Source organism: Argentina anserina, chromosome 1, assembly GCF_933775445.1.
Source record: "Argentina anserina chromosome 1, drPotAnse1.1, whole genome shotgun sequence".
Lineage (NCBI taxonomy): Eukaryota > Viridiplantae > Streptophyta > Magnoliopsida > Rosales > Rosaceae > Argentina > Argentina anserina.
Window position 1 is genome coordinate 18,233,959 of NC_065872.1, and position 26,725 is coordinate 18,260,683.

At 40.5% G+C, this 26,725-nt stretch overlaps 1 protein-coding gene and 1 long non-coding RNA gene across 2 annotated transcripts; both read right to left on the bottom strand.

Annotated features, from left to right (window-relative positions):
- Positions 1–8,919: 8,919 nt before the first annotated feature.
- Positions 8,920–11,285, bottom strand: LOC126803234 (uncharacterized). Its single transcript, XM_050531024.1, has 8 exons — positions 11,185–11,285; positions 10,999–11,089; positions 10,838–10,924; positions 10,447–10,719; positions 10,199–10,353; positions 9,976–10,105; positions 9,587–9,645; positions 8,920–9,325 (listed from the first exon to the last, which is right to left on the bottom strand). Exons 1-8 carry the CDS (start codon positions 11,283–11,285, stop codon positions 8,920–8,922), a joined length of 1,302 nt encoding a protein of 433 aa, XP_050386981.1.
- A 7,244-nt stretch (positions 11,286–18,529) lies between these two features.
- On the bottom strand, positions 18,530–21,471 carry LOC126786014 (uncharacterized). The gene is made up of 3 exons (XR_007671157.1): positions 20,837–21,471; positions 19,534–19,809; positions 18,530–18,711 (listed from the first exon to the last, which is right to left on the bottom strand). It is a non-coding gene; the product is annotated as an uncharacterized LOC126786014 (long non-coding RNA).
- Between the last annotated feature and the right edge of the window lie 5,254 nt (positions 21,472–26,725).

Consider the following 26,725-nt stretch of genomic DNA (forward strand, 5'->3'; position numbering starts at 1 on the left):
TTGAATCTCCGCAAGGGTAGATTCGTAAATAAGTGATAGTTTACTCACCTTATCAACTCGAGCGTAATTCCTCAATTCCCGAAGATAGTTCATTTTCTCGATTTATCGATCACCTTGAAAAGATAAGAAAAGAATTTAGAAACGTTTCGTAAACCTTTAAATGCCGTAACAGTAATAATCTGTTACTGTTAAGCAATTCCTAGTTTACGAATCACTGTTCATCGAGTACTATTCGCTGTGACTATTCACGTATTTACTATTCATGTATTAATGTACAAATACTCATCCAATACGTATTTTTGTACGTATAAGTACTATTCACCGTAATTTATTTTCTACATTTACGGAATTTAATTTACATTTATCATACGTAATTTTACTGTACTGTACGTAAATTACTTTTTACATTCACCGTGCGTAAAAAATAAAATTTTACAATTTACTATGTCGGAGTCACTGTTCACGCGCCGCCGGGGATACACGAGCCTACCCCGACACCGGAGCGTATCACTCCACCTCCGCCCCAAAACTCTTCCCCTCCTCCTCCTCTTCCTTTCTACGGTTTCAGACCGCCCCATGGCTATGCCACGCACCCCCACGCGCCATCCAAGGCGGCAGAAATCTCTTCCCTTTCCTCCTCCGATCTACCTCAAAACCTCTCCAAAACATTCACAAATTCACCAACAAGCAATTCAACAATTGAATTAACCAAACCCTTACCTAAAACACGATTTGAAGTCGCCGGAGTTCGTTGGTTGGATAAGACCGACTGTGTTCGGTTCTTGTGAGTCACGCCGAGGCTTCACGGCGTCGCTGGAGACCGTGCCTTGCTCGGAGGAAGGTCGCGTGGTGGTTGTGAGGCCGCTGATGTCGGCGGTGCGGAGCACGGCGCACGGAGGGCGGCGATTCGTCAGCGAGCCAAGAGGATGAGAGAGAGTTTTCGGGAGAGAGGAGAAAGGGAGGCGGGGAGAAAGAGGGAAAGAAGGGGTTTCCAATTCTGGGAACCCTAGCTGAAATCATTTCCTATTATACTAGTTTCTAAAATCGGAAACTAACTTCTGACGTTAATAACTTTTACGTACGACGTCCGATTAGAACGCGTCACTTATTCACGAACTCGTATCGACGAGCTCTACAACTTTCGTGATAGAGGTTTTCGCAACCGAGCGACGGAATAAAAGTCGATATATACGTTGCGGAAACGTAACGTTTTTCTAATTAAACGTTCCAAGAACGTATCCGTTTCGTAAAATCGCAAACAATCAAATTCATTCTAATTAAATTTCACAACTTTATAGAATTCAAATCAAACCAATATTGTTTTGAAAAATAGGGTTATTACAATCTACCCCCCCCCCCCTTAAAGGAATTTCGTCCCGAAATTCAAACTCACTCAACAAACAACTGTGGATATCTAGTCATCATGTCCGACTCTAGCTCCCAAGATGCATCACCCTCATCATGGTGACTCCACAATACCTTGACTAGCTCAACTTCTTTCCTCCAAAGCTTCTTTGTGGATCTATCCAGAATACGAATCGGCTCTACAAAAAATGTGGCGTTTTCCTTCACTTCAATGGTGCTTTGATCGATCACATGTGACTCATCTGGTACATACTTCCTCAGCATGGAAATGTGGAAGACGTTGTGAACGCCCGACATGCTTGTAGGCAAGGCTAGTCGATATGCTAGTTCACCCACCTTCTCAAGTATCTCAAAGGGTCCAACGTACCTCGTAGCCAACTTTCCCTTGCCAAATCTCACCACACCCCTCATAGGTGAAACTTTCAAGAACACATGATTGCCGGTCTCAAATTCCACATGTCTCCTCTTTAAGTCCGCATAGCTCTTCTGTCTACTCTGAGCGGTCCGGATTCTATCTTGAATGATCGAGATCTTCTCCGTGGTTTTCTGAACCACCTCTGGACCCATCAGTGCCTCATCACCAAGTTCGGCCCAACAGATCGGTGATCGACATGGTCTACCATAAAGAGCCTCATAAGGTGCCATGCCAATGCTAGAATGGTAGTTGTTGTTGTAGGCGAACTCAATCAATCTCAAATGATCTTCCCAGCTACCCTTGAAATCCAGCACACATGCTCCCAACATGTCTTCCATCACGTGATTCACCCTTTCCGTCTGTCCATCCGTCTGTGGGTGGAAAGCTGTACTCATATCAAAGGTAGTGCCCATCGCCTTCTGCAAACCACCCTAGAACTTCGAAATGAAACGTGCATCTCGATCAGAAACAATAGAAACTGGAGCACCATGAAGTCTCACTACCTCATCCACATATAGTTTCCCAAGCACGTCCACTGAGTACTTCATCGACACTGGAAGAAAATGAGCCGACTTCGTCAACCGATCGACAATTACCCATATAGCATCGTGACCCTTCTTCGATCTAGGCAATCCAGTCACAAAATCCATAGATATTTGCTCCCACTTCCAAAGAGGAATAGTCAATGGTTTCAACATGCCAGCTGGTAGTTGATGTTCTGCTTTCACTTGCTGACATGTAAGGCACTTCGATACAAACTCCGCTACATCTTTCTTCATACCGTTCCACCAGAATTGTCTCCATAGGTCCTTGTAAATATTGGTGTTCCCTGAATGAACGGTATAACATGATCGATGTGCCATACGAATGACCTCCTCCCTGAGATCATCACAACCTGGGACACACAATCTTGCCCCAAACCTCAACCCTCCATCAGGTCCAACTCTCCACTCGGAAGGGCACTCATCAAGTGTATCCACTATAAGATCTGCCAACTTAGCTTGTAAGAATCTGTCTCGCGCCTGACCCTGTATGATCCTCGTGATCAATGTGGGTTGCTCCGTGACACTACCAAGAAAGGCCCTTGGTTCTCCTCCCGATGGTACCAAATCAAACTCTGACGCAGTTTCGAGCATGAACCATTCCTGAACCATAAGTGAAGCCACCACACCTCTCAGTTTCCTGCTCAAGGCATCGTCCACCACATTTGCCTTCCCCGGGTGGTACTCCAATGTGAAGTCATAGTCTTTGAGGAGTTCCATCCATCTCCTCTGTCTCATATTTAGCTCCTTATGTGAGAACAAGTACTTCAAACTCTTATGATCTGAAAAGAGTTGAAACTTCTCACCATACAAGTAATGTCTCCAAATCTTCAGGGCAAACACAACTGCCGCAAGCTCTAGGTCATTTGTAGGGTAGTTCTTCTCATGAATCTTCAATTGCCTAGAGCCATAAGCAACAACTCCTCCATGCTGCACCAACACACAACCCAAACCTTGGAGCGAAGCATGACTGTAAATGACATAGCCACCACCACTTGAAGGAATCGTCAACACTGGAGCTGTGGTTAGACTGGTCTTTAGTTTGTTGAATGCTTCTTCACATGCATCCGTCCACACAAATGGAGCATCTTTCTGGGTCAACTTGGTCAATGAAGATGCAACACTAGAAAACCCCTCGATAAACCTCCTGTAGTAACCTGCCAAACCGAGGAAACTACGAATCTCTGTAGGGTTCTTTGGACGACTCCAATTCTTTATTGCCTCTACCTTTGACGGGTCCACTAGTACTCCATCTTTTGAGACAACATGACCAAGAAATTTGACCTCTTCTTTCCAGAATTCACACTTCTCTAGCTTGGCATACAATCTCGCCTCCTTCAAGGTCTGCAACACGGTTCTCAGATGCAACACATGTTCTTCTTGTGTCTTGGAGTATATCAGAATGTCATCCACAAACACCACAACAAACTCGTCCAAGCACGGGCTAAATACTTGATTCATCAAACTCATAAAGACAGCTGGTGCATTAGTTAGCCCAAATGGCATGACAACAAACTCATAATGTCCATACCGGCGCCTGAAGGCTGTCTTCGATATATCTTCTTCCTTCACTCTGAGCTGATGATAACCGGATCTCAAAACAATCTTAGAGAACACCGTAGCACCTTTAAGCTGATCAAACAAGTCATCAATCCTAGGTAAGGGGTACCTATTCTTGATGGTCACCTTGTTCAGTTCTCTGTAGTCCACACATAACCGCAGAAAACCATCTTTCTTCTTCACGAACAAAACCGGTGCTCCCCAAGGTGAAACACTAGGTCTAATGAACCCTTGGTCCAATAGCTCATCGATCTGCACCTTCAACTCCTTAAGTTCATTCTGCCCCATTCTATAGGGCGCCTTTGACAAAGGTGTTGTACCAGGTACTACATCAATGCAGAAGTCTACCACCCTTCGAGGAGGTAGCCCCGGTATCTCTTGAAACACCTCACTAAACTCAGATACTACCGCAATGTCTGCAATAGTCACTTTCTGATCCACCGACTCCACATGTGCCAAAACTCTTGATCTCATGGAGTTATCAGACTTGAGGCAACGATAACGAAACACTGGCTCCCCAGGTATATGAAATGACACCACCATGTCAAAACAATCAATCACTGCATGGTGCGGTCTCAACCAATCAATCCCCAAAATCACATCATATGTGTGGTCCGGAATCACAATTAACGAAGCAGAGAACTCTCTACTCTCAATCACAATCGGACAAGCCTTGCAGATTGTCTCTCTAACTCAAGAGACACTCCAAGGGGTGAAGTGACACATAAAGCGTTCCCAAGAGGTGTAGGAATCAATCCTAGCATCTCTACTACCGAACTAGCAATAAATGAATGCGATGCTCCCGTATCAAACATTACTCTAGGAAGGTAGTCAAAAAGTGATAATGTACCTTCCACCCCTGTGTCTCGCTAACCCACTGCGAACACTCTAGCTTGGCCCGCTGGTAGCTGTCGCTGCGGCCGCTCCTGTCTACCCTGAAGAGGTCGGGTACAATCCCTAGCAATGTGTCCCACTTGCCCGCACCGGTAGCAGCCAGCTCTCTTCGACTTCGGACATGTTGTGGCGTAGTGCCCCGCCTCGTTGTATACATAACACCACACCAATGCTAATGGTCTAACTGGTGCTGCCCTGATAGATAGAGGTGTTGCTTTTGCTGGAATCTGGTAGTGGGGCCTTGGCCTCTTCCATGACCTACCCGGCGGACCTGAGTGCTCGTTGCCTGTACAGATTGCCTTGCCTTTTCCCTTCGCATCTCTACTCCCCGCATCTCTTGCTCGAGTCTTATCTGCCTGCTTCAAGCTCATGGCACTCTCAACTATCAACTCCTTGGTAGTCAGGCAAAGAACTGATATCATGGTCTTGTACTCCTGTTTCAGCTCTCGTAGGTACTTCTGAGCTAAAGAGGTCGCACCCATAGGCCTGACATACCGATACAGCTGCAAAAATCGAGCATCATACTCTCTAACTGTCATGTCTCCCTGTACCAGCGCCAGAAACTCAAGCTCTAAGTTCTCTTGTACTGAGGCTGGAAAATACTTCTCTCGGAAAAGGGTAGTGAAACCTCCTCTTGTAAATGTAGACAAATCCACTGTCTGTCTCATGCTCTTCCACCAGTCTAGAGCATCATCTTTTAGAAAGAATGTAGCTATCTTTCTCTTCTCAATCTTTGTGTACTCTATCATCTCAAAATAAGTCTCCATACCCTCGATCCAATGGTCAGCTACCATATGATCTAGTCCTCCATGAAAGGTCGGCGCTGACAGTGCACTGATATCCTTAATCAGCTTCAACACTCGACCATCATCTCTAACCGCAGTAGCAGGCTCAACCTGATCTTCCTGTGGAGCAGCCTCCTCATAAAGGTTCTCCACGTTCCGGACTCGGCCTGTGGCCCTACCTCGACCTCGGCCTCTCGCCCGTCCTCGGCCCTTATCCGAGTTCATCACCTTCAAACAATGAAACACTTAGTCAATACTTGTGAAGTCTCGAATTCAACCAAAACAGATTCAATAGATATCAACATGAAATTTTAGAATAAGATGAATCATCAAAGTATCATCACGATACTCCCTAGAGGACCAAACCATAAGGTATGGCTCCTAACACACTCTCGCGTTCCCGACGACATATCAATACCGAAGAGCATGTGATGGGTGCCCGCCTGCAGTCGGATCATCGCTCCCGGATGATATTGATAATCGCCAAATACGCACTTAGGCTCTGATACCAACTGTAACGACCCTAAAATTTCGAGTATAAAAACTCAAAATATTAAAGTCGTACAACACCAAAACAATCTCAAATGAATCGAAATCATTTTAAATGCACAGCGGATCATTACTGAGTTCGCAATACAACTCAGACAACCAATTATTACAAACCAAATTTATAATTCAACATTACATAAAATGGAAATGTAGTAATCCTCACAATCTCTCACAACTAACAAATAAATTCTCACAAGTTCTCACACACAATTCTGCAATAGAAACCTCACCACAAGCAGGATAATGAACAACTTCGAGTCTCCGGAGTCGTCCTTCAATTCCTACTAATCGACACCTGTAGTAGTATCCCCTACACCAATCGAATTGGTGCACCGGGATTGTAAATACAAACCCGGTAAGCTTTACAGCTCGTATGAGTAAAATAAAACAATATATCTCGCATATCAACATTTACGTCAATCCACAAATCAACAAATATAAATGCACTCATGAGTCAATGGACAGCCCATCTGGTTGTCCCAAAAATATGAAAATGAAAGTGCTCATGAGAAATTGGGCAACCTCTCTGTTTACCCAAATGCATTTATAATACGGAACTAATGAGCGCTGGTACACCTCTGTTACCCCTCATGTACTACACCACCGACGTTGGGCAACCTCCTCGCCACCCAACGCCCAACATTGGGCAACCTCCTCGCTACCCAACGTTCGACATAGAGTAACCTCCTCGCTACCCGATGTCCAAAAATATGAGTACTCATGAGCCGATAACTCATCTGTTACCTCACATGCAGTACTCCGGCAGACAGACTAGAGCTCTAATTGTATCGTAACTTTCGCCCGGCCAAAGGCTAGGTTCCGACATGCCACACACGTCCGAAGACTGGTCCGAAGACATAAACACGTACATTAATCTACTCATTATTGTACAAATTTCATCACATACTCAATATATAATTCTCATCACCACTGTGATCATAATTCACAAACGAAATCCTAACAGTATATAATATAGCAAACTATATATATATATATATATGTACCTATTTACCATTTCTACAAAAAATATATAATCCACTTTATAATATACATGTCATATTTCTTAAACACGTCCGAAGACAAAACGATTTAACAATTCTCAACGTTAAAACCACGTACAATAATCTATTCATTATTTGTACAAATTTCATCACATGCTCAATATATAATTCTTATCACCACTGTGATCATAATTCACAAACGAAAACCTAACAGTATATAATATATCAAACTATATATATATGTACATATTTACCATTTATACAATATATATATAATCCACTTTATTATATACATGTCATATTTCGTTCTTTAATATTTTGCAAAAATGTAGAATCTCCGCAAGGGTAGATTCGTAAATAAGTGAGATTTTACTCACCTTATCAACTCGAGCGTAAGTCCTTAATTCCCGAAGATAGTACCTTTTCTTGATTTATCGATCACCTTGAAAAATAAGAAAAGAATTTAGAAACGTTTCGTAAACCTTTAAATGCCGTAACAGTAATAATCTGTTACTATTAAGCAATTCCTGGTTTTACGAATTACTATTCACATATTTACTATTCATGTATTAATGTACAAATACTCATCCAATACGTAATCATGTACGAGTACATATTGTTTACGTATTTTTGTACGTATAAGTACTATTCAAATGTACATACTGTCTCAGTAAATAATAATTACTGAATTACCCTTCAAAAATTACTTTCTACATTTACTGAATGTAATTTACATTTACCATACGTAAATAAAATTTACTTTACTGTACGTAAATTACTTTTTACATTCACCGTACATAAAAATAAAATTTTACAATTTACTGTGTCAGAGTCACTGTTCACGCGCCACTCGTCGGCGACCGCGTGTGGGGCCCACGCGCTTACCCCGACGCCGGAGCGTATCACGCCACCTCCGCCCCAAAACTCTTCCCCTCCTCCTCCTCTTCCTTCTTACGGTTTCAGACCGTCCCTAGGCTATCCCATGCACCCCCACGTGCCATCCAAGGCGGCGGAAATCTCTTCCCTTTCCTCCTCCGCTCCCCCTCCTTCGATCTACCTCAAAACCTCTCCAAAACATTCACAAATTCACCAACAAGCAATTGAACAATTGAATTAACCAAACCCTTACCTAAAACACGATTTGAAGTCCACGGCGTCGCTGGAGACCGTGCCTTGCTTGGAGAAAGGTCGCGTCGTGGTTGTGAGGCCGCTGATGCCGGCGGTGAGGAGCACGGCGCACGGAGGGCGGCGATTCGTCGGCGAGCCGAGAGGATGAGAGAGAGTTTTCGGGAGAGAGGAGAAAGGGAGGCGGGGAGAAAGAGGGAAAGAAGGGTTTCCAATTATGGGAACCCTAGCTGAAATCATTTCCTTTTATACTAGTTTCCAAAATCGGAAACTAAATTCCGACGTTAATAACTTTTACGTACGACGTCCGATTAGAACGCGTCACTTATTCACGAACTCGTATCGACGAGCTCTACAACTTTTGTGATGGAAGTTTTCGCAACCGAGCGATGGAATAAAAGTCGATATATACGTTGCGGAAACGTAACGTTTTTCTAATTAAACGTTCCGAGAACGTTTCCGTTTCGTAAAATCGCAAACAATCAAATTCATTCTAATTCAATTTCACAACTTTATAGAATTCAAATCAAACCAATATTTTTTTGAAAAATAGGGTTATTATAACAACAGCATTACAGAAAGAACAGAAAAAATGAATATATCAATACATTCATAATTAATAATATTTCTACTTTTTTTTCTTTTGAATCATAGAGTCAACCCTTTATTAAATCAAAAGTTGATCAAAACCTACAATAGTCTGCTGCAATTGCAGCTTGTATAATATCAGGTACTGAAAAGTAAAATTTCTCCTGCTCCCAAGAGCAGGCATGCGCTGCAAGTAAATGTGCAGCTGTATTGATCCTTCTATTGGCATAGGTCACCTTCCAGGTTCCTCCCTCAGCCATCTTCTCACATAAGTCTTCATACATTCTCCCCAGAGTTGAGGTATTGGGCATATTTGCTGCATCTAACTGCCTCTTAACCTCCATAGCATCAGTTTCTATAATTGATGGATGAAAATCAACTGCTTTGCAACATGCCAATAATTCGGCATGTTCTGCCGAGATAAGACTAGCCAAAGGACCAGCTCCACAAGCAACTAGAGTACACAGTGAGTCCCTAATGACAAAACTAAAGCCTCCCTTCCTAGTAGCATGATTAAATGCTCCATATCTGTGTTAATCTTCCATATCCCAACTGGTGGAGCTTTCCACTTAACCAAAGAAGCATGTCTCGGCTTTGTAAAAGGCCTAAAATTATGGCTGCGAAAATCACGCAAAATCATGCAAATGACCAGCTATACTAGCACTCACATCTGCTGCCCTCACCATGCATTTCTTTCCTTCCAGCAACCCCAGAGAGAGAAAAGCAGCTCTCCAAAATGTTCCATGGATAAGTCAGAGGAACAATGATTCAACCAATCTAGAGCAGAAGAATGCACACTGCCCCATTAGAGCATATGCTTCCTAAAACAGGATTTATATGCTTACAACATACAGGAAAGCTGAATGTTATATTCAAGTTCGAGTCAGACATGGAGGAGGTTAATCTAGAGAGACCTGATCGTGTTCTGAAGCTACAGTCGAAGTCAAAGGAGGTTAACGTGGAGAACCATCCTGTCACTTCAGTGTAACTACTAACTAGCTGATGTACAACAAGTAACTTGCGTTTACTACCCCTAGTAAAGTTTCCTACTGAGGATAGTAAAGTTTTCCAGACAGAAATATGTTTATACTGAAAGTAACAGAAATATGTTCATCTAGGATCTAATTTTCACAGAAATATGTTTATATTACATCGTTCAGATGAGCAAATACGTGGAGCATCTTTCTTCTCATATCTTCCCCTCCTTTTGTGAGTTTTGACGACTCCGTCGAAGTCATCACTTCCTCAATAAAATAAAGCATAAAAGGTCCACAATCTGTCCTGCAATAAATTATATAACTATGTTAAAAAAATGTTGCAGTGAAAAAATAAACTTGAACGTCAAGGTATAAGAAGAAGATTAAATGTACTTACGATGTTTTATCTTGCTGGGGGCAAGAGACACTGTCAACAAGTTCGTATCCATTTATTTTTTTATCGAGGATCCAACGTCTTGTTTCCTTCACCATGTCAGTCATTTCCACTTCCCGCTCTAGTACACGTTCCATGATACCATTTATGTACTTTACCTGTTAATTAAGCAATAAACAAGTTTAGTACACAAGTTAAGTTTATTGATTGAAAATTTTACATAATATACAATTTTATGATTATTTACTCACCACAAACTTTGCATTTTCGAAGTGAAAGTTGTGGGATTCGGATATTGTCTCCTCCGGACGCATGGAGTTCATATGATAGAAGCAACTGTTGATGGTGTCAATCAATAGCAATGTATAGTGACTACTGTCCCCGTGATGTAGGGGAATGAACACTAGAGACTTGCAGAAAACAGGCATAAGTGCTTGATAAAGTATATCCTCCATTTCCTTTTCTCGCCCACTCTCGAAATTCACTTGGTTTTGGCGTTTCTGCTCATACTCGATCACGGACCGCTGCATTTTGAAAATAAATATTATTACTCCTAGTAAAACAAACATATAAAAATTAATTTTTACTGTCCTTATCACCACAGATGGAAAAAATAAATTTTACTACCCCTAAAAAACTTACCGTGACCTCCATGTCAATGAATCCGGCCGAAATGAGGAATGCATTTGCCTGTTTTTTCAGATGCTCCTCGATGTACACCGTGAGGCTCTGCAAGTACAAAATAGTCAAAAAGATTAGCTTTAATATTTACTGGGGGTAGTAATAGTTTTCTTTTTACTCACACTCGATGTGGTGTATTTTCCTTCGATAATGCGCTTCAAATCATCCTTTGATAACCCATGAAGACCCTCAGTACTCTGCCAGTATTGTTCACTGTGCAAACACATTAAATCAAAAAACCAATTAAAAACAAAGAACTCTTAGTAATGTTAAATAAGCCAACTGTAAAGTTGATAATGGAAACTTACTCTTTTCCTTTATCCGGGTGCAATTCAAGCCAATTTTTGTAGTGTTTTTTGACATTGTCATCCAAATTATTCCACGTATTGTAGATTGAGATAAGATGCATGTAGTTATGCAGAAAAGATGAAGGAAATAGGAAGAGCCTTTAGGATTTGCAGCTACTCTTGAGAATTTGGGTATTTTCGTTTCCTCCTTTTTTTTTCTCTATTTCTTCTAATGAAATACACCGGGACGATTTGGGATAATTAGGCAATGACCCAATATTATTGAATCAACCATAAATACAAGCTTCATCTTTAGTATAGCCAAATATTTTGTTCAATATTTGTCAATGAAAAAAACGAGGATGAATATGCTATTACTGAAAGGGAACAAAATCCTCAGTCAAGCGGGGAGGGCTAATCATATTATGTTTGCTCTAATCAGTTTTAATCTCATATTGATTTCAACTGGATTGTTTTATCCTTTTCAAATTTGCTTATGTTTGTTGCATGATTAGGTCAGTACAAAGGAATCTCTTTGCATGAGCATCCATGGGATGATTCATCATTGTTTGAAGGACAATTAAATGGAAAGGGTAATTTCCCCTGTAATATGAGTATACTTTTTATTTGGTTTGCTAGCTGATTGACTATTTGTTATTTTCATCTTGCAGGTTTATCAAAGTTTGCAGTAGTCAGGTAACTTAATTATTGCTGCTGTCATGTATTTGCAATCCATTATTTGCTCAATATAATTATTTTAAGGATCGAATTCGGGTATATTATCATTCATGGATCACTTCTGATAGATATGCTGTGTGGAAATCGAACATCGTCGAGAAAAAGATTTTTTAAACAGCAAATCTTTGAGGATGAACATCAAAATGCACTGCGAATTGAAATGATATCTGACTATGAAAATACATCAAATAGCAGTGAAACTATTACAGGTACACACCATTACTTGGAAAGCACAATGAAAGATACATAATGGAAAATTAGTTTACTCTGTATTCTACTGTATTTTATAGTGTATGCACTACACGTAGTTTATTTCCTAAACATTTGTATTTTCATTAAATCCATTACTTGATGTTTTATATTACTTCATATTATAGCAAAGTAAAACTTAAAACACAAAACGCACTTCGGCACGAGCGCGGGCGCGGAGGCTAGTTATTAATGAAGCCAACAGATATACATTGACATACAGATAAGTATAAAGTTTATTACCCCTACTAAACTTCCATTTATAAACTGCATATGCAAAAAAAAAGTGAAGTTTACTAACCCCTAGTAAACTTCTACCGGGGGTAATAAACTATGTCAAAAAGATTCCATTTTCATACTATTCAAACTTACCCATTCTTGGAAGCTTGGTGAGCTGGACCGTTTGCGACATGTTCCTGTTTTCATATTTGTAAGACAGAATTATGATTGGTTCAGTTTTTCAAACAACAAAAAGAACAATGTTGTAGTTATATTTAAAAAAAAATTAAAAACATTAAAAATAAAATACCTCTGGCATTTTTGGTCTGTTTAGATAATCTTTTTTATTGATGATCCACAGTGTTGACCATCTTATAAACCTCAGGGTCTCGGTTTTTTTCTTCCAAATCCGACTCTTGATTTGCGTCTTTTCAAGGAACCAGTACAGAACCAAAACAAGACACCCATTAAGAGCTTTAGGCTGCGCCTTTACATGCTTTTTAATTCCTTCATGCAATGCTTCTAACACCTTCCTTGACTAGTTATATTTGTTAATCCCTTCAAGGTCTTCACAGGCAAGTACCAATTTTCATTCAAGCTGCCTGCCGGTTCTGTTGAAGAATAATACAGACATCAGGTACATTATAACCAAAGAAGCTATCTTCCTTGGTTCTTCCTTCCTCTTCTTAATCTTGTTCAGCTCCTCTTCTAACTTCTCCCGGATGATTTTCGTCGTGATCGGTCCTTTCTCTTTCCCGAAAATAGCAGAATCTTGTTGCCCTTAGAGTATTTCTGATCTATACTTATATCCACATCTTCACCCTCTTTGGTTATTGCAAATAGTTGATGCACATCATCCTCCGTGATTTCCAGCACTCTTTCTCCACAAGTGAAGTTTTTCTTCTCTGTTGTAATGATGCAGTAAGATCTCAATGTCAGATTCTTCCCTCTTCACCTGTTCTCCATCTATCTTCCCTGATCGAAATGCTTGAATCATTTCCCCAAAGCATGTCTTGTTGATCAGGTCTCATGCTTCTTCTGGGATGCTTTTCTTGTGTTCATCCACTATGTTAAAAAAAGATACGAGTGTGCACCTCTGTTGCTTGTGGGCAATGCTGCTCAGCTCACATTGTTCCTCTCCTCCTTTCATTTTCTTTGCCGTTCTGTTGTTAATTTCCTCCTCCACCTCTGATTCTGTCTTCTCTCGTTTTCTCTTTCGATTAGATCTTTTCAATCTTTTCTGACGTAAAAATGAAGCAAGGACTATGATTGATGTAATTGAATCGGAAGCTGAATTGTCTTCGGGTTCTGAACTCCCAAATTACTTTCTTGCCATCCTGCAATTTTCAAAACACACAATTTACTGCCCCTAGTAAACTTGCATTTTGACAGCACAAAATGTAAGTATCAATGTAAGAATCAATTCAAGAAAGTAAACGTAATGTGTATCTAAACAAAGTATTGAAAAAAATAAATGAAAGAATTGAAATTGTTTTATCACGGCCTGAGATGGAGTGGTCATGTTGAATCCCATAGAAAATCGCACTAGACATGGCGATGAATCTTAGTACTCTGGAAATCCTCCAGAACCCCAATAGTACAGATGCAACAAGACAAATAGAAAACAGAAAATGGTTCACAAAATCAGAAAATATGGCCTCATTAAGAAAATATATTGAGAATATAATGTTACAAGGTTGTTATTTCCATCATTGATATTTTTTTTTTCATTCTAATGTGTTTTATGGCTTTTGAAGATACAGTTTTGCAAGTTTACTACCCCGAGTAAACTTTATTTTTTCAAATCTAAATTGATTTTTCTATTCTAATGTGTGTTATGGCCTTTGGAGATACTGCTTTGCAAGTTTACTACCCCTAGTAAAAACTTCTTAAAAATCTAATAATCTATCTCATATGGCCTCATTAAGAAAATATATTGAGAATATCCTCAGGTCGTCCACCTTCATCTGCCACTGCTCCTCTAAAAATTTCTCCCTTACTGGGGCAGTAAGATGATTCAGTTGTTATTGCATCGGTTAATTTTCTATTTTTCCCCCGCCTTCTCTTTTCTTCTTCAGACACCACCACTCCACTCTCTCATTCAGATTTCTTCCTACGCGACCTCTCCACTCTCACTCATTCAAATTTAATCCTCTTATCTCGTCAAGGGGATATTGGGCAAAGTTCAGTTTTCATTATCTCAATCTTAAGGTATGGAGATTTGCCTCTTTTCGAATTTGTCTTTTTAGTGAAATTCGAATTTGATTTTGGTGAAATTCGTTCGATATTTTTGTAGTTTCCAGCAAATTTTAGTGTTTCTTCTCATGTGTTGATTGATTAATGCTTTATTTGTCTGCAATTTTTTTTTAATTTTTTGCTTCAATTGATTAATGCCCTTGGTTGTAGTTCCTAGCACGCATGCTTACTATGAGACACTGGTGTTTAGGGTTTAGGGTTTATTTTTAATCTGTAGTTTGTAAAATGCAAGTTTACTAGGGGAAATTTGTAAATGCAAGTTTACTAGGAGCAGTAGATTGTGGTGTTTTGAATATGCAGGATGGGAAGAAAGTTACTTGGGAGTTCAGAATCCAAAGACAATACGTTTTTCTTATATTTGTGCTTTGTTATTCCATTTTCTTTGATCTAGGCAACATGACCACTCCATCTCAGGCCGCGATGAACCCTCCTTTTGTTGCATTTATTTTTTTCCATTACTTTGTTTAGATACACATTACGTTTTGTTTCTTGAATTGATTCTTACATCAATACTCAAATTTTTTGCCGTCAAAGCTTATTTTTTAATATGTAAAAGTTTACTAGGGGTAGTGAACTTTATTTTTTTACTATGTAGTTTATAATGCAAGTTTACTAGGGGCAGTAAATTGTGGTGTTTTGAATATGCAGGATGGGAAGAAAGTTACTTGGGTTTAGGATTTACCTTTTTCTTACTTTATACTTTGTTATTCTATTTTCTTTGATCTAGGCAACATGACCACTCCATCTCAGGCCGCGATAAACCCTCCTTTTGTTTCATTTATTTTTTCCATTACTTTGTTTAGATACACATTACGTTTTGCTTCTTGAATTGATTCTTACATCAATACTCAAATTTTGTGCCGTCAAAGCATATTTTTTAATATGTAAAAGTTTACTAGGGGTAGTGAACTTTATTTTTTTTACTAGGGCCGTTCTGATTTTGTGAACCATTTTCTGTTAAGACAATACCGTTTTCTGATTTTGTGAACCATTTTCTGTTTTCTATTTGTCTTGTTGCATCTGTACTATTAGGGTTCTGGAGGATTTCCAGAGTATTAAGATTCATCGCCATGTCTAGTGCGATTTTCTATGGGATTCAACATGACCACTCCATCTCAGGCCGTGATAAAACAATTTCAATTCTTTCATTTATTTTTTCCAATACTTTGTTTAGATACACATTACGTTTACTTTCTTGAATTGATTCTTACATTGATACTTACATTTTGTGCCGTCAAAATGCAAGTTTACTAGGGGCAGTAAATTGTGTGTTTTGAAAATTGCAGGATGGCAAGAAAGTAATCTGGGAGTTCAGAACCCGAAGACAATTCAGCTTCCGATTCAATTACATCAATCATAGTCCTTGCTTCATTTTTACGTCAGAAAAGATCGAAAAGATCTAATGGAAAGAGAAAACGAGAGAAGACAGAATCAGAGGTGGAGGAGGAGGAAATTAACGACAGAACGACAAAGAAAATGAAAGGAGGAGAGGAACAATGTGAGCTGAGCAGCATTGCCCACAAGCAACAGAGGTGCACACTCGTATCTTTTTTAACTTAGTGGATGAACACAAGAAAAGCATCCCAGAAGCAGCATGGGAGCTGATCAACAAGACATGCTTTGGGGAAATGATTCAAGCATTTCGATCAGGGAAGATAGATGGAGAACAGGTGAAGACGGAAGAATCTGACATTGAGATCTTACTGCATCATTATAACAGAGAGAAGAAAAACTTCACTTTTGGAGAAAGAGTGTTGGAAATCACGGAGGATGATGTGCATCAACTATTTGCAATAACCAAAGAGGGTGAAGATGTGGATATAAGTATAGATCAGAAATACTCTAAGGGCAACAAGAACAGCCAAGATTCTGCTATTTTCGAGAAAGAGATGTAGTGAATCGGTCAACAAGTTAGTCAGAGAAACAAAACAAGCACAGCAAACCAAGAGAAACAACCACAAAGAAAAGAACACAAGAACACAGATTTAAGGTGGTTCAGCAAATAGCTTTGCCTACATCCACCGGACAGAAACACACTTCCACTATATTAATAATGGGTACACAAGAAAGACTAAGAAAACAAGGACTCTTCTCTTCCTATCTTTCTCCTCTCTGCCCTCTCTCACCCTCTAACCGAGAATGGAACACACTATGCTCTTTGTCTCTGTGATGCCTAAACCTAGAGCATAACCCCTCCTTATATAGTCATAAGGACAAATATATTTCCTCACCAAATAGGAATCCTATTCCTAATAGTGATAGGCTATAAAGCCTCCTCCTTCTACAAGTAAACCATCATCAATAAGGATTCCCTATCCTTACTGGAACACCATACTCTAAGAAACAATCTTAGGAAAAACACATGGGCTGGAAACCCAACAATCTCCCCCTCCAGACCATGAGGGAGGTACACCGGCGCGACTCCATCACCGAGAGTCCGCCCAAGCTGACTTGATGCAGAACTATGTGGTTGGAGCATGCAGCTCCCCCTGATCAGGCTCCCCCTGATCGAACAACTCATCACCATGTCCCTGTTGGTGGAACAACTCTTGACCATCTTCACCCTGGTCAGAAAACCCATTGGAAAAGGACATTTGGGACCACTTTTCCAGAACGCCTTTCTTCCTTATATGGCCGTCACCATGACGCCGTATGTCCGAAGAAGTATCACCCATTGCACTCAAGTCATCTTTATACACCAAGCTATGTGTCTTGTACAAGGAACGACAAAACTCTCCACTAGCAACGTCCAACGATCGATTCGTCAGCTTCCACTTCCCATCACCAATAAACTGGTGGAAACCTTGCCTGTCAAGAGCACTTGCAGACAGTATGTTGACACGTAGATCCGGAACGTGCCTCACATCCTTCAATGTCATATGGTAACCCAGATTAGTCTCGATGCAAATATCTCCTATTCCCGAAATCTTGGAGTAGCTTGAATTGCCCATCTTTAACATCCCAAAGCCACCTGCCTTGTATGTAGAAAAGAGCTCCAAGTTGGAACTAACATGACAACTTGCACCCGTATCCACGAACCAATCATGACCATTGTCACCCATATATAGACATTCTTGTAAAGTAAGAAGCTCATCCGAAACACAAGCAGAATAACCATTATCTTCATCTTGGTACTTGCTTTTCTTTTTGTTTTGTTTCCACTTTCGACACATCCGCTTCATGTGGCCCTTCTCTTGCCACCTTTCATCATCCATATTGGTTGGCCTTGCAGCCGCACCCTCTATGGGCTCATACATATCCCTACAATACAGGATATCCTCCATTCTTGGCTTCCACGTCACCCAATTCTTGTGGGTGAGTTTGATCATTGTGCCTTTCACATCATCATCCATTCTGACAACACCGATTTCAGCCGAACCCAACCTTCAACCAGGCTCTGGTACCACTTGTAGTGAATCGGTCAACAAGTTAGTCAGAGAAACAAAACAAGCACAGCAAACCAAGAGAAACAACCACAAAGAAAAGAACACAAGAACACAGATTTAAGGTGGTTCAGCAAATAGCTTTGCCTACATCCACCGGACAGAAACACACTTCCACTATATTAATAATGGGTACACAAGAAAGACTAAGAAAACAAGGACTCTTCTCTTCCTATCTTTCTCCTCTCTGCCCTCTCTCACCCTCTAACCGAGAATGGAACACACTGTGCTCTTTGTCTCTGTGATGCCTAAACCTAGAGCATAACCCCTCCTTATATAGTCATAAGGACAAATATATTTCCTCACCAAATAGGAATCCTATTCCTAATAGTGATAGGCTATAAAGCCTCATCCTTCTACAAGTAAACCATCATCAATAAGGATTCCCTATCCTTACTGGAACACCATACTCTAAGAAACAATCTTAGGAAAAACACATGGGCTGGAAACCCAACAAGAGAAAGGACCGATCATGACGAAAATCATCCGGGAGAAGTTAGAAGAGGAGCTGAACAAGATTAAGAAGAGGAAGGAGGAACCAAGGAAGATAGCTTCTTTGGTTATAATGTACCTGATGTCTGTATTCTTCTTCAGCAGAACCGGCATGCAGCTTGAATGGAAATTGGTACTTGCCTGTGAAGACCTTGAAGTGATTAACAAATACAACTGGTCAAGCAAGGTGTTAGAAGCATTGCATGAAGGAATTAAAAAGCATGTAAAGGCGCAGCCTAAAGCTCTTAATGGATGTCTTGTTTTGGTTCTGTACTGGTTCCTTGAAAAGACGCAAATCAAGAGTCGGATCTGGAAGAAAAAAACCGAGACCATGAGGTTTATAAGATGGTCAACACTGTGGATCATCAATAAAAAAGATTATCTGAACAAACCAAAAATGCTAGAGGTATTTTATTTTTAATTTTTTTAATTTTTTTTACATATAACTACAGCATTGTTCTTTTTGTTGTTTGAAAAACTGAACCAATCCTATTTCTGTCTTACAAATATGAAAACAGGAACTGGTCGCAAACAGTCAAGCTCACCAAGCTTCCAAGAATTGGTAAGTTTGTATAGTATGAAAATGGAACCTTTTTGACATAGTTTATTACCCCCAGTATAAATTTACTAGGGGTTAGTAAACTTCACTTTTTTTTTGCATATGCAGTTTATAAATGGAAGTTTAGTAGTGGTAATAAACTTTATACTTATCTGTATGTCAATGTATATCTGTTGGCTTCATTAATAACAAGCCTCTGCGCCCGCGCTCGTGCCGAAGTGCGTTTTGTGTTTTAAGTTTTACTTTGCTATAATATAAGTAATATAAAATATTAAGTAATGGATTGAATGAAAATACAAATGTTTAGGAAATAAACTACATGTAGTGCATACACTATAGAATACAGTAGAATACAGAGTAAACCAATTTTCCATTATATATCTTTCATTGTGCTTTCCAAGTAATGGTGTGTACCTGTAATAGTTTCACTGCTATTTGATGTATTTTCATAGTCAGATATCATTTCAATTCGCAGTGCATCTTGATGTTCATCCTCAAAGATTTGCTGTTTAAAAAATCTTTTTCTCGACGATGTTCGATTTCCACACAGCATATCTATCAGAAGTGATCCATGAATGATAATATACCCGAATTCGATCTTTAAAATAATTATATTGAGCAAATAATGGATTGCAAATACATGACAGCAGCAATAATTAAGTTACCTGACTACTGCAAACTTTGATAAACCTGTAAGATGAAAACAACAAATAGACAATCAGCTAGCAAACCAAATAAAAAGTAGACTCATATTACAGGGGAAATTACCCTTTCCATTTAATTGGCTTTCAAACAATGATGAATCATGCCATGGATGCTGATGCAAAGAGATTCCTTTGTACTGACCTAATCATGCAACAAACATAAGCAAATTTGAAAAGGATAAAACAATCCAGGTTGAAATCAATCTGAGATTAAAACTGATTAGAGCAAACATAATATGATTAGCCCTCCCCGCATGACTGAGGATTTTGTTCCCTTTCAGTAATAGCATATTCATCCTCATTTTTTTCATTGACAAATATTGAACAAAATATTTGGCTATACTAAAGATGAAGCTTGTATTTATGGTTGATTCAATAATATTGGGTCATTGCCTAATTATCCCAAATCGTCCCGGTGTATTTCATTAGAAGAAACCCTAAACCCAAAGAGGAAACGAAAATACCCAAATTCTCAAGAGCAGCTGCAAATCCTAAAGGCTCTTCCTATTTCCTTCATCTTCTCTGCATAACTACATGCATCTTATCTCAACCTGTTGGCAGAACCCAAGTCTAAGGTATCCTTGATGATTTTCCTTCCTCCTGTCATCCAGTTAACTCTTTCTAATTGCTATGTACCTCTCTCTATCCCCAAAGGCCGATAAATTAAATTCCCTTTTTGTTTCTTGATGGCAATTTCAATCAAATTCTCCATCACCCAAATTGCAAATCAGAATTAAACCCCCTCCCCCCTCTTTTTCTTTCTTTCTTCCATCAACCCCGAATCCCATCTAATCTATCTCACTGCGATTCGGTGGCATCTGCCAATTGAGTCACGGGAGCCCTATAACCCCCTCCGTCACTCTACCCGTATTTAACCCAGACCACAATTTCAAGTCAGTCTTTCAAGAACCCAGGGAAAAGTCCTAAATTGAAGGGAACAACTCAACAACCAAGATAGGGAAGAGCCAATTCTGAATAAGAAGAATGAAGCAATAGGCAGACGAAGGACTTACTGTTTCGCCGGATCGAATGAGGAGCCAAGAGAAGATCGGTTTCTTCCTTCTCTCCTGAGTTTGGGCTGATATTTCTACAAAAAAAGAATCCCAAGTTTGCAACTCTCAAATCCCTTGCATCAGAAGGGTTTGGCACGGCAAGCAAAAGAATTCTCTCCCCTGATGTCGTTGCAGCAAATGAAGGCCACACCTGTAGTGGTTCAATGACGACATTGGCCCTCTTTCCCCTCTCCAATCCCAGCAAACAGAAGGGGTAAAATAGCCCGCACACTGTAGCATATGAACACGGGTGAACAGTAAAGGGCGCTTCGCTTTATTAGCAGAGATATTGCTGTTATAAAGTTTTCAGTTTATAAATGGAAGTTTTAGTATGGGTAATAAACATTGTACTTATCTGTATGTCAATGTTTGTCTGTTAGGTCCAGTAATAATATTGCTGTTATAACTTTTTCAGGTTCCTCAATTCAACCAGAATGAAGCCAAATAGAATCAGAGACTGTGTGGAAACATAAGGACACTCATTCATGAATTGGAGGGGGAGCTCCCGGAAGAGAAGAATCAAAAGTTGAAGCAACTTGCCAAGGCAAGTGAAGAACGAGAGAAGAAAACTGAAGAACTGTTGCACAAGTTGAAGATAGCTGATGAGAAAATCAGGGAGATGGAGTTGCAGAAGAGGCAACAAGACAAGAGAAAGCGAAAACGACGAGAAGAGGAAAAAAGAAATGAAAACTTAAGTGATAAGAAAGGAGATGAGGTGAGGATACAAACTTACTAGGGGTAGTAAACTTTATTTTTTTAAATGCATGTTGTTTTTCTATGATTTAATGTCTGTAATGGCCAGGGACAGTTGGAGGAGGAGAACATGGGAGAATATGACTGCCGAGAAGATGAACAAAGAAATGAAAATGTAAGTGATATGACAGGAGATGAGAAGGATAGAGTTGAGTCTCCAATCCAAGAGGACCTCTCTACGATTAAACACGTGGAATGCGCCAACAATACGTGGAATAATTTGGAACAAAAATTGGCTTGAATTGCACCCGGATAAAGGAAAAGAGTAAGTTTCCATTATCAACTTTACAGTTGGCTTATTTAACATTACTAAGAGTTCTTTGTTTTTAATTGGTTTTTTGATTTAATGTGTTTGCACAGTGAACAATACTGGCAGAGTACTGAGGGTCTTCATGGGTTATCAAAAGATGATTTGAAGCGCATTATCGAAGGAAAATACACCACATCGAGTGTGAGTAAAAAGAAAACTATTACTACCCCCAGTAAAGATTAGCTTTAATAAATTTGACTATGTTGTACTTGCAGAGCCTCACAGTGTACATCGAGGAGCATCTGAAAAAACAGGCAAATGCATTCTTCATTTCGGCTGGATTCATTGACATGGAGGTCACGGTAAGTTTTTTAGGGGTAGTAAAATTAATTTTTTCATCTGTGGTGATAAGGACAGTAAAAATTAATTTTTATATGTTTGTTTTACTAGGAGTAATAATATTTATTTTCAAAATGCAGCGGTCCGTGATCGAGTATGAGCAGAAACGCCAAAACCAAGTGAATTTCGAGAGTGGGCGAGAAAAGGAAATGGAGGATATACTTTATCAAGCACTTATGCCTGTTTTCTGCAAGTCTCTAGTGTTCATTCCCCTACATCACGGGGACAGTAGTCACTATACATTGCTATTGATTGACACCATCAACAGTTGCTTATATCATATGAACTCCATGCGTCCGGAGGAGACAATATCCGAATCCCACAACTTTCACTTCGAAAATGCAAAGTTTGTGGTGAGTAAATAATCATAAAATTGTATATTATGTAAAATTTTCAATCAGTAAACTTAACTTGTGTACTAAACTTGTTTATTGCTTAATTAACAGGTAAAGTACATGGTGAAGGAAACAAGATGTTGGATCCTCGATAAAAAAATAAATAGATACGAACTTATTGACAGTGTCTCTTGCCCCCAGCAAGATAAAACATCGTAAGTACATTTAATCTTCTTCTTATACCTTGACGTTCAAGTTTATTTTTTCACTGCAACATTTTTTTAACATAGTTATATAATTTATTGCAGGACAGATTGTGGACTTTTTATGCTTTATTTTATTGAGGAAGTGATGTCTTCGACGGAGTCGTCAAAACTCACAAAAGGAGGGGAAGATATGAGAAGAAAGATGCTCCACGTATTTGCTCATCTGAACGATGTAATTTAAACATATTTCTGTGAAAATTAGATCCTAGATGAACATATTTCTGTTACTTTCGATATAAACATATTTATGTCTGGAAAACTTTACTACCCTCAGTAGGAAACTTTACTAGGGGTAGTAAACGCAAGTTACTTGTTGTACATCAGATAGTTAGTAGTTACACTGAAGTGACAGATGGTTCTCCACGTTGACCTCCTTTGACTTCGAGTGTAGCTTCAGAACACAATCAGGTCTTTCTAGATTAACCTCCTCCATGTCTGACTCGAACTTGAATATAACATTCAGCTTTCCTGTATGTTGTAAGCATATAAATCCTGTTTTGAGAAGCATATTGTCACGAGCTTACTCTTTTGCTATGCAACTCGTGCGGCCTTAGCAACTCCCTTATGCTAAGTGAGCCTTAAACTCGCAAACGCCCTGCTAGAACAATTGAAAGGCAAAGAAGAATATCTTGAAAGAGAACTTATATTGAACGAGAGAGAACTTACAAGGATGCTTGATAGCTTGCTTCTTGCTTGATTGCTTGATGGAGAAAATGAGAGGGGTGCCTTGCTATTTATAGGCCTCCTCATCCTACTTGGCTAGTTCTAGAGATTTCTAGGACTATGTACAATGTAGATGACTCTAGAGAGTTCTATACAATTCTACATAACTCTAAGAGGAACCTTGAGTGTTTTAGAGAATTCTTGAGTGGTCTAGTTCTCCTAACCTCTCCAAGGTTCTAGAGATTTCCGGAAATGTCTCAAGGCTTCTTGAGACTTCCACCGTCTTCTAGGATCTTCTATGACCTTCCAAGGTGTTCCGCCATATTCCGGATCCGTCTAGAATGCTTAAGGTAAAATTTGGCTTAAATTTGGCGGGATGTGACATTCTCCCCCACCAAATCCCGCGATGCCCTCATCGCGCTTCATTGTATTGCTGGATTTTATCCTTGAACTGCCAAAGTGTATCCTCGGACTCCCAGCTTGCTTCCGTATCAGGCAGACCTCTCCACTTGATGAGGTACTCTTTGTAACTTGGCACGCCTCGACGTCGGATGACCCGATCTGCGAGTACTTCATCAACTTCCTTGTCAAAGTTGGTGATTACCGCTGTTGGTGCCCGATGCGATATGCCCCTTGATGGGTCTTCCTCGTCCTCATTGTATGGCTTCAACATACTCACGTGGAAGACCGGATGTATTTTTAACTTGAGCGGGAGGTTGAGCTTGTATGAAACTTTGCCGATGCGCTTGATAACTTCAAATGGCCCTTCGTACCTGCGGATCAAGCCTTTGTGCACCTTCCTAAAGGCCTTGAACTGCTGCGGCAAGAGTTTCACAAGTACAAGGTCACCTTCCTTGAACTCGACATGCCTCCTCTTTTTGTCCGCCCACTTCTTCATCCTCTTAGCAGCCTTGTGCAACGCCGTTCGAGCGAACTCTGCTTGCTCATGCCATGACTTGGCGAACTTGAATGCGGCTGGACTCTTCCCTTCATAGTGAGTGGCAAGGGATAGAGGGGTAGTAGGCTGCTGTCCCAAAACGATCTCAAAAGGACTCTTGTTGGTGGCCTCACTTTGCTGCAGGTTATAGGAAAATTGCGCCACATCTAGAAGCTTGGCCCAATCCTTTTGATTGGCACTCACGTAGTGCCGTAAGTATAGCTCCAAGAGAGCATTGACGCGCTCCGTTTGACCATCGCTTTGTGGATGGAACCTTGTTGAAAAGTTCAAGTCTGACCCCAACATCTTGAACAGCTCTGTCCAAAATCTCCCCGTGAAGCGCGAGTCTCTATTGCTGACAATGTTCTTTGGAACTCTCCAAAGCTTGACTACATTGCGTAGGAATAGCCTTGCTGTCTCCTCCGATGTGCAGTCGGCTGATGCGGCCATGAAGGTTGCATACTTGCTAAATCTGTCCACCACCACAATGATGCTCCCAAACTGCTCGGACTTCGGCAAGCAAGTGATGAAGTCCATAGAGACACTCTCCCATGGTCTCTCGGGAATGGACAAGGGGTCTAGCAAGCCCCCCGGCTGCTGCTGGACTACCTTGTCTTGTTGGCAAACTAGACAAGTCTGCACATACTCTTCGACCCCGTCCTGCATCCTTGGCGAATAATACATAGACTTTAGCAAGGCAAGTGTGCGTTTCATACCTGGGTGGCCAGCCCATTTTGAATCGTGGCATTCCTTGGTTAACTCCCTTCGTAAGCTGCCCCACTTCGGTACGTAGATGGGCCTCTCGTGTAGAAAAGGTCGTCGTCTAGCCAAAACCTCCGAGTTTTGCCTTCCTTCACTAAGGTAATGAGGCTTTGTGCTTGAGGGTCTACCCTTAGTCCCTCCTTGATCTTGCTTAACAATGGGCTAGTGACTTGAGATATGCTTGCAAACTCCGCCTTGCGGCTTAGTGCATCCGCTACCACGTTCGCCTTTCCGGGCTTGTACTCCATGGTGTAGTCGAACTCCGCCAAGCAGTCTTGCCACCTTGCTTGCTTTCGACTTAGCTTCTTTTGAGTTTGGAAATAGCTTATTGCTACATTGTCGGTCATGATAAGGAACTTGGTCCCAAGCAAGTAATGTCGCCACACTTGAAGGCAATGGATGACGGCAGTCATCTCCTTCTCTTGCACGGTGTAGCGCCGCTCCGTGTCATTAAACTTCCGACTCTCATAAGCAATTGGATGTCCTTCTTGCATTAGTACTCCGCCAATGGCAAAGTCGGAAGCATCGGTGTGTACCTCATATGGCTTGGAGTGATCCGGTAAGCTAAGCACGGGCTCCTCGCATATCGCCTTCTTCAAGTCTTCAAAGGCTTCTTGACATTCCAATGTCCACTCCCATGCCTTGTTCTTCTTGAGAAGGTCGGTTAACGGTGCAGCCCTCGCCGAGTATCCCTTGATAAAATGACGATAATAGTTAACTAGCCCAAGAAAAGATCTTAAGTCATGTACCTTGGTGGGTGGTTCCCATTCTTGGATGGAATGCACCTTGCAATCTTCCATCATAAGTTTGCCATCCTTGATCTTGTGCCCCAAGAACGACACCTCCGGCTTCGCGAATGAGCATTTCTCCATCTTGATGTATAGCCGGTTTTCCCGCAAAACCTTAAGCACTTCCCGCAAATGCTCCACATGCTCATGCATGGTCTTGCTATACACAACTATGTCGTCCAAGTAGACGACCACAAACCGATCCAAGTAGGGGTGGAACAATTTGTTCATCAGGGTGCAAAATGTCGCCGGTGCATTAGTTAGACCAAAAGGCATGACCAAGAATTCATAAGATCCATACCTTTTGATGCATGCGGTCTTCGACTCATCTCTCTCCGCAATGCGCACTTGGTAGTACCCCGAACGAAGGTCTAACTTGGAAAAATATCGTGCATGGCCCAATTGATCAAATAGATCGGCAATGAGAGGAATAGGGTACTTGTTCTTTACCATGATCTTGTTGAGTGCCCTATAATCGATGCACATGCGAAGAGATCCGTCTTTCTTCTTTTGGAACAACACCGGGGCACCGAACGGGGCTTTCGAAGGTCTAATGAACCCCGCGTCCAAAACCTCCTTCAATTGCCTCCTTAGCTCCGCTAACTCCGAAAGATATTAGACACACCAATTTTTCACATTCATACCAAAGCAAGCAAGTTTACTACCCCCAGTAAACATTACTGGGCTTTCGAAAGAT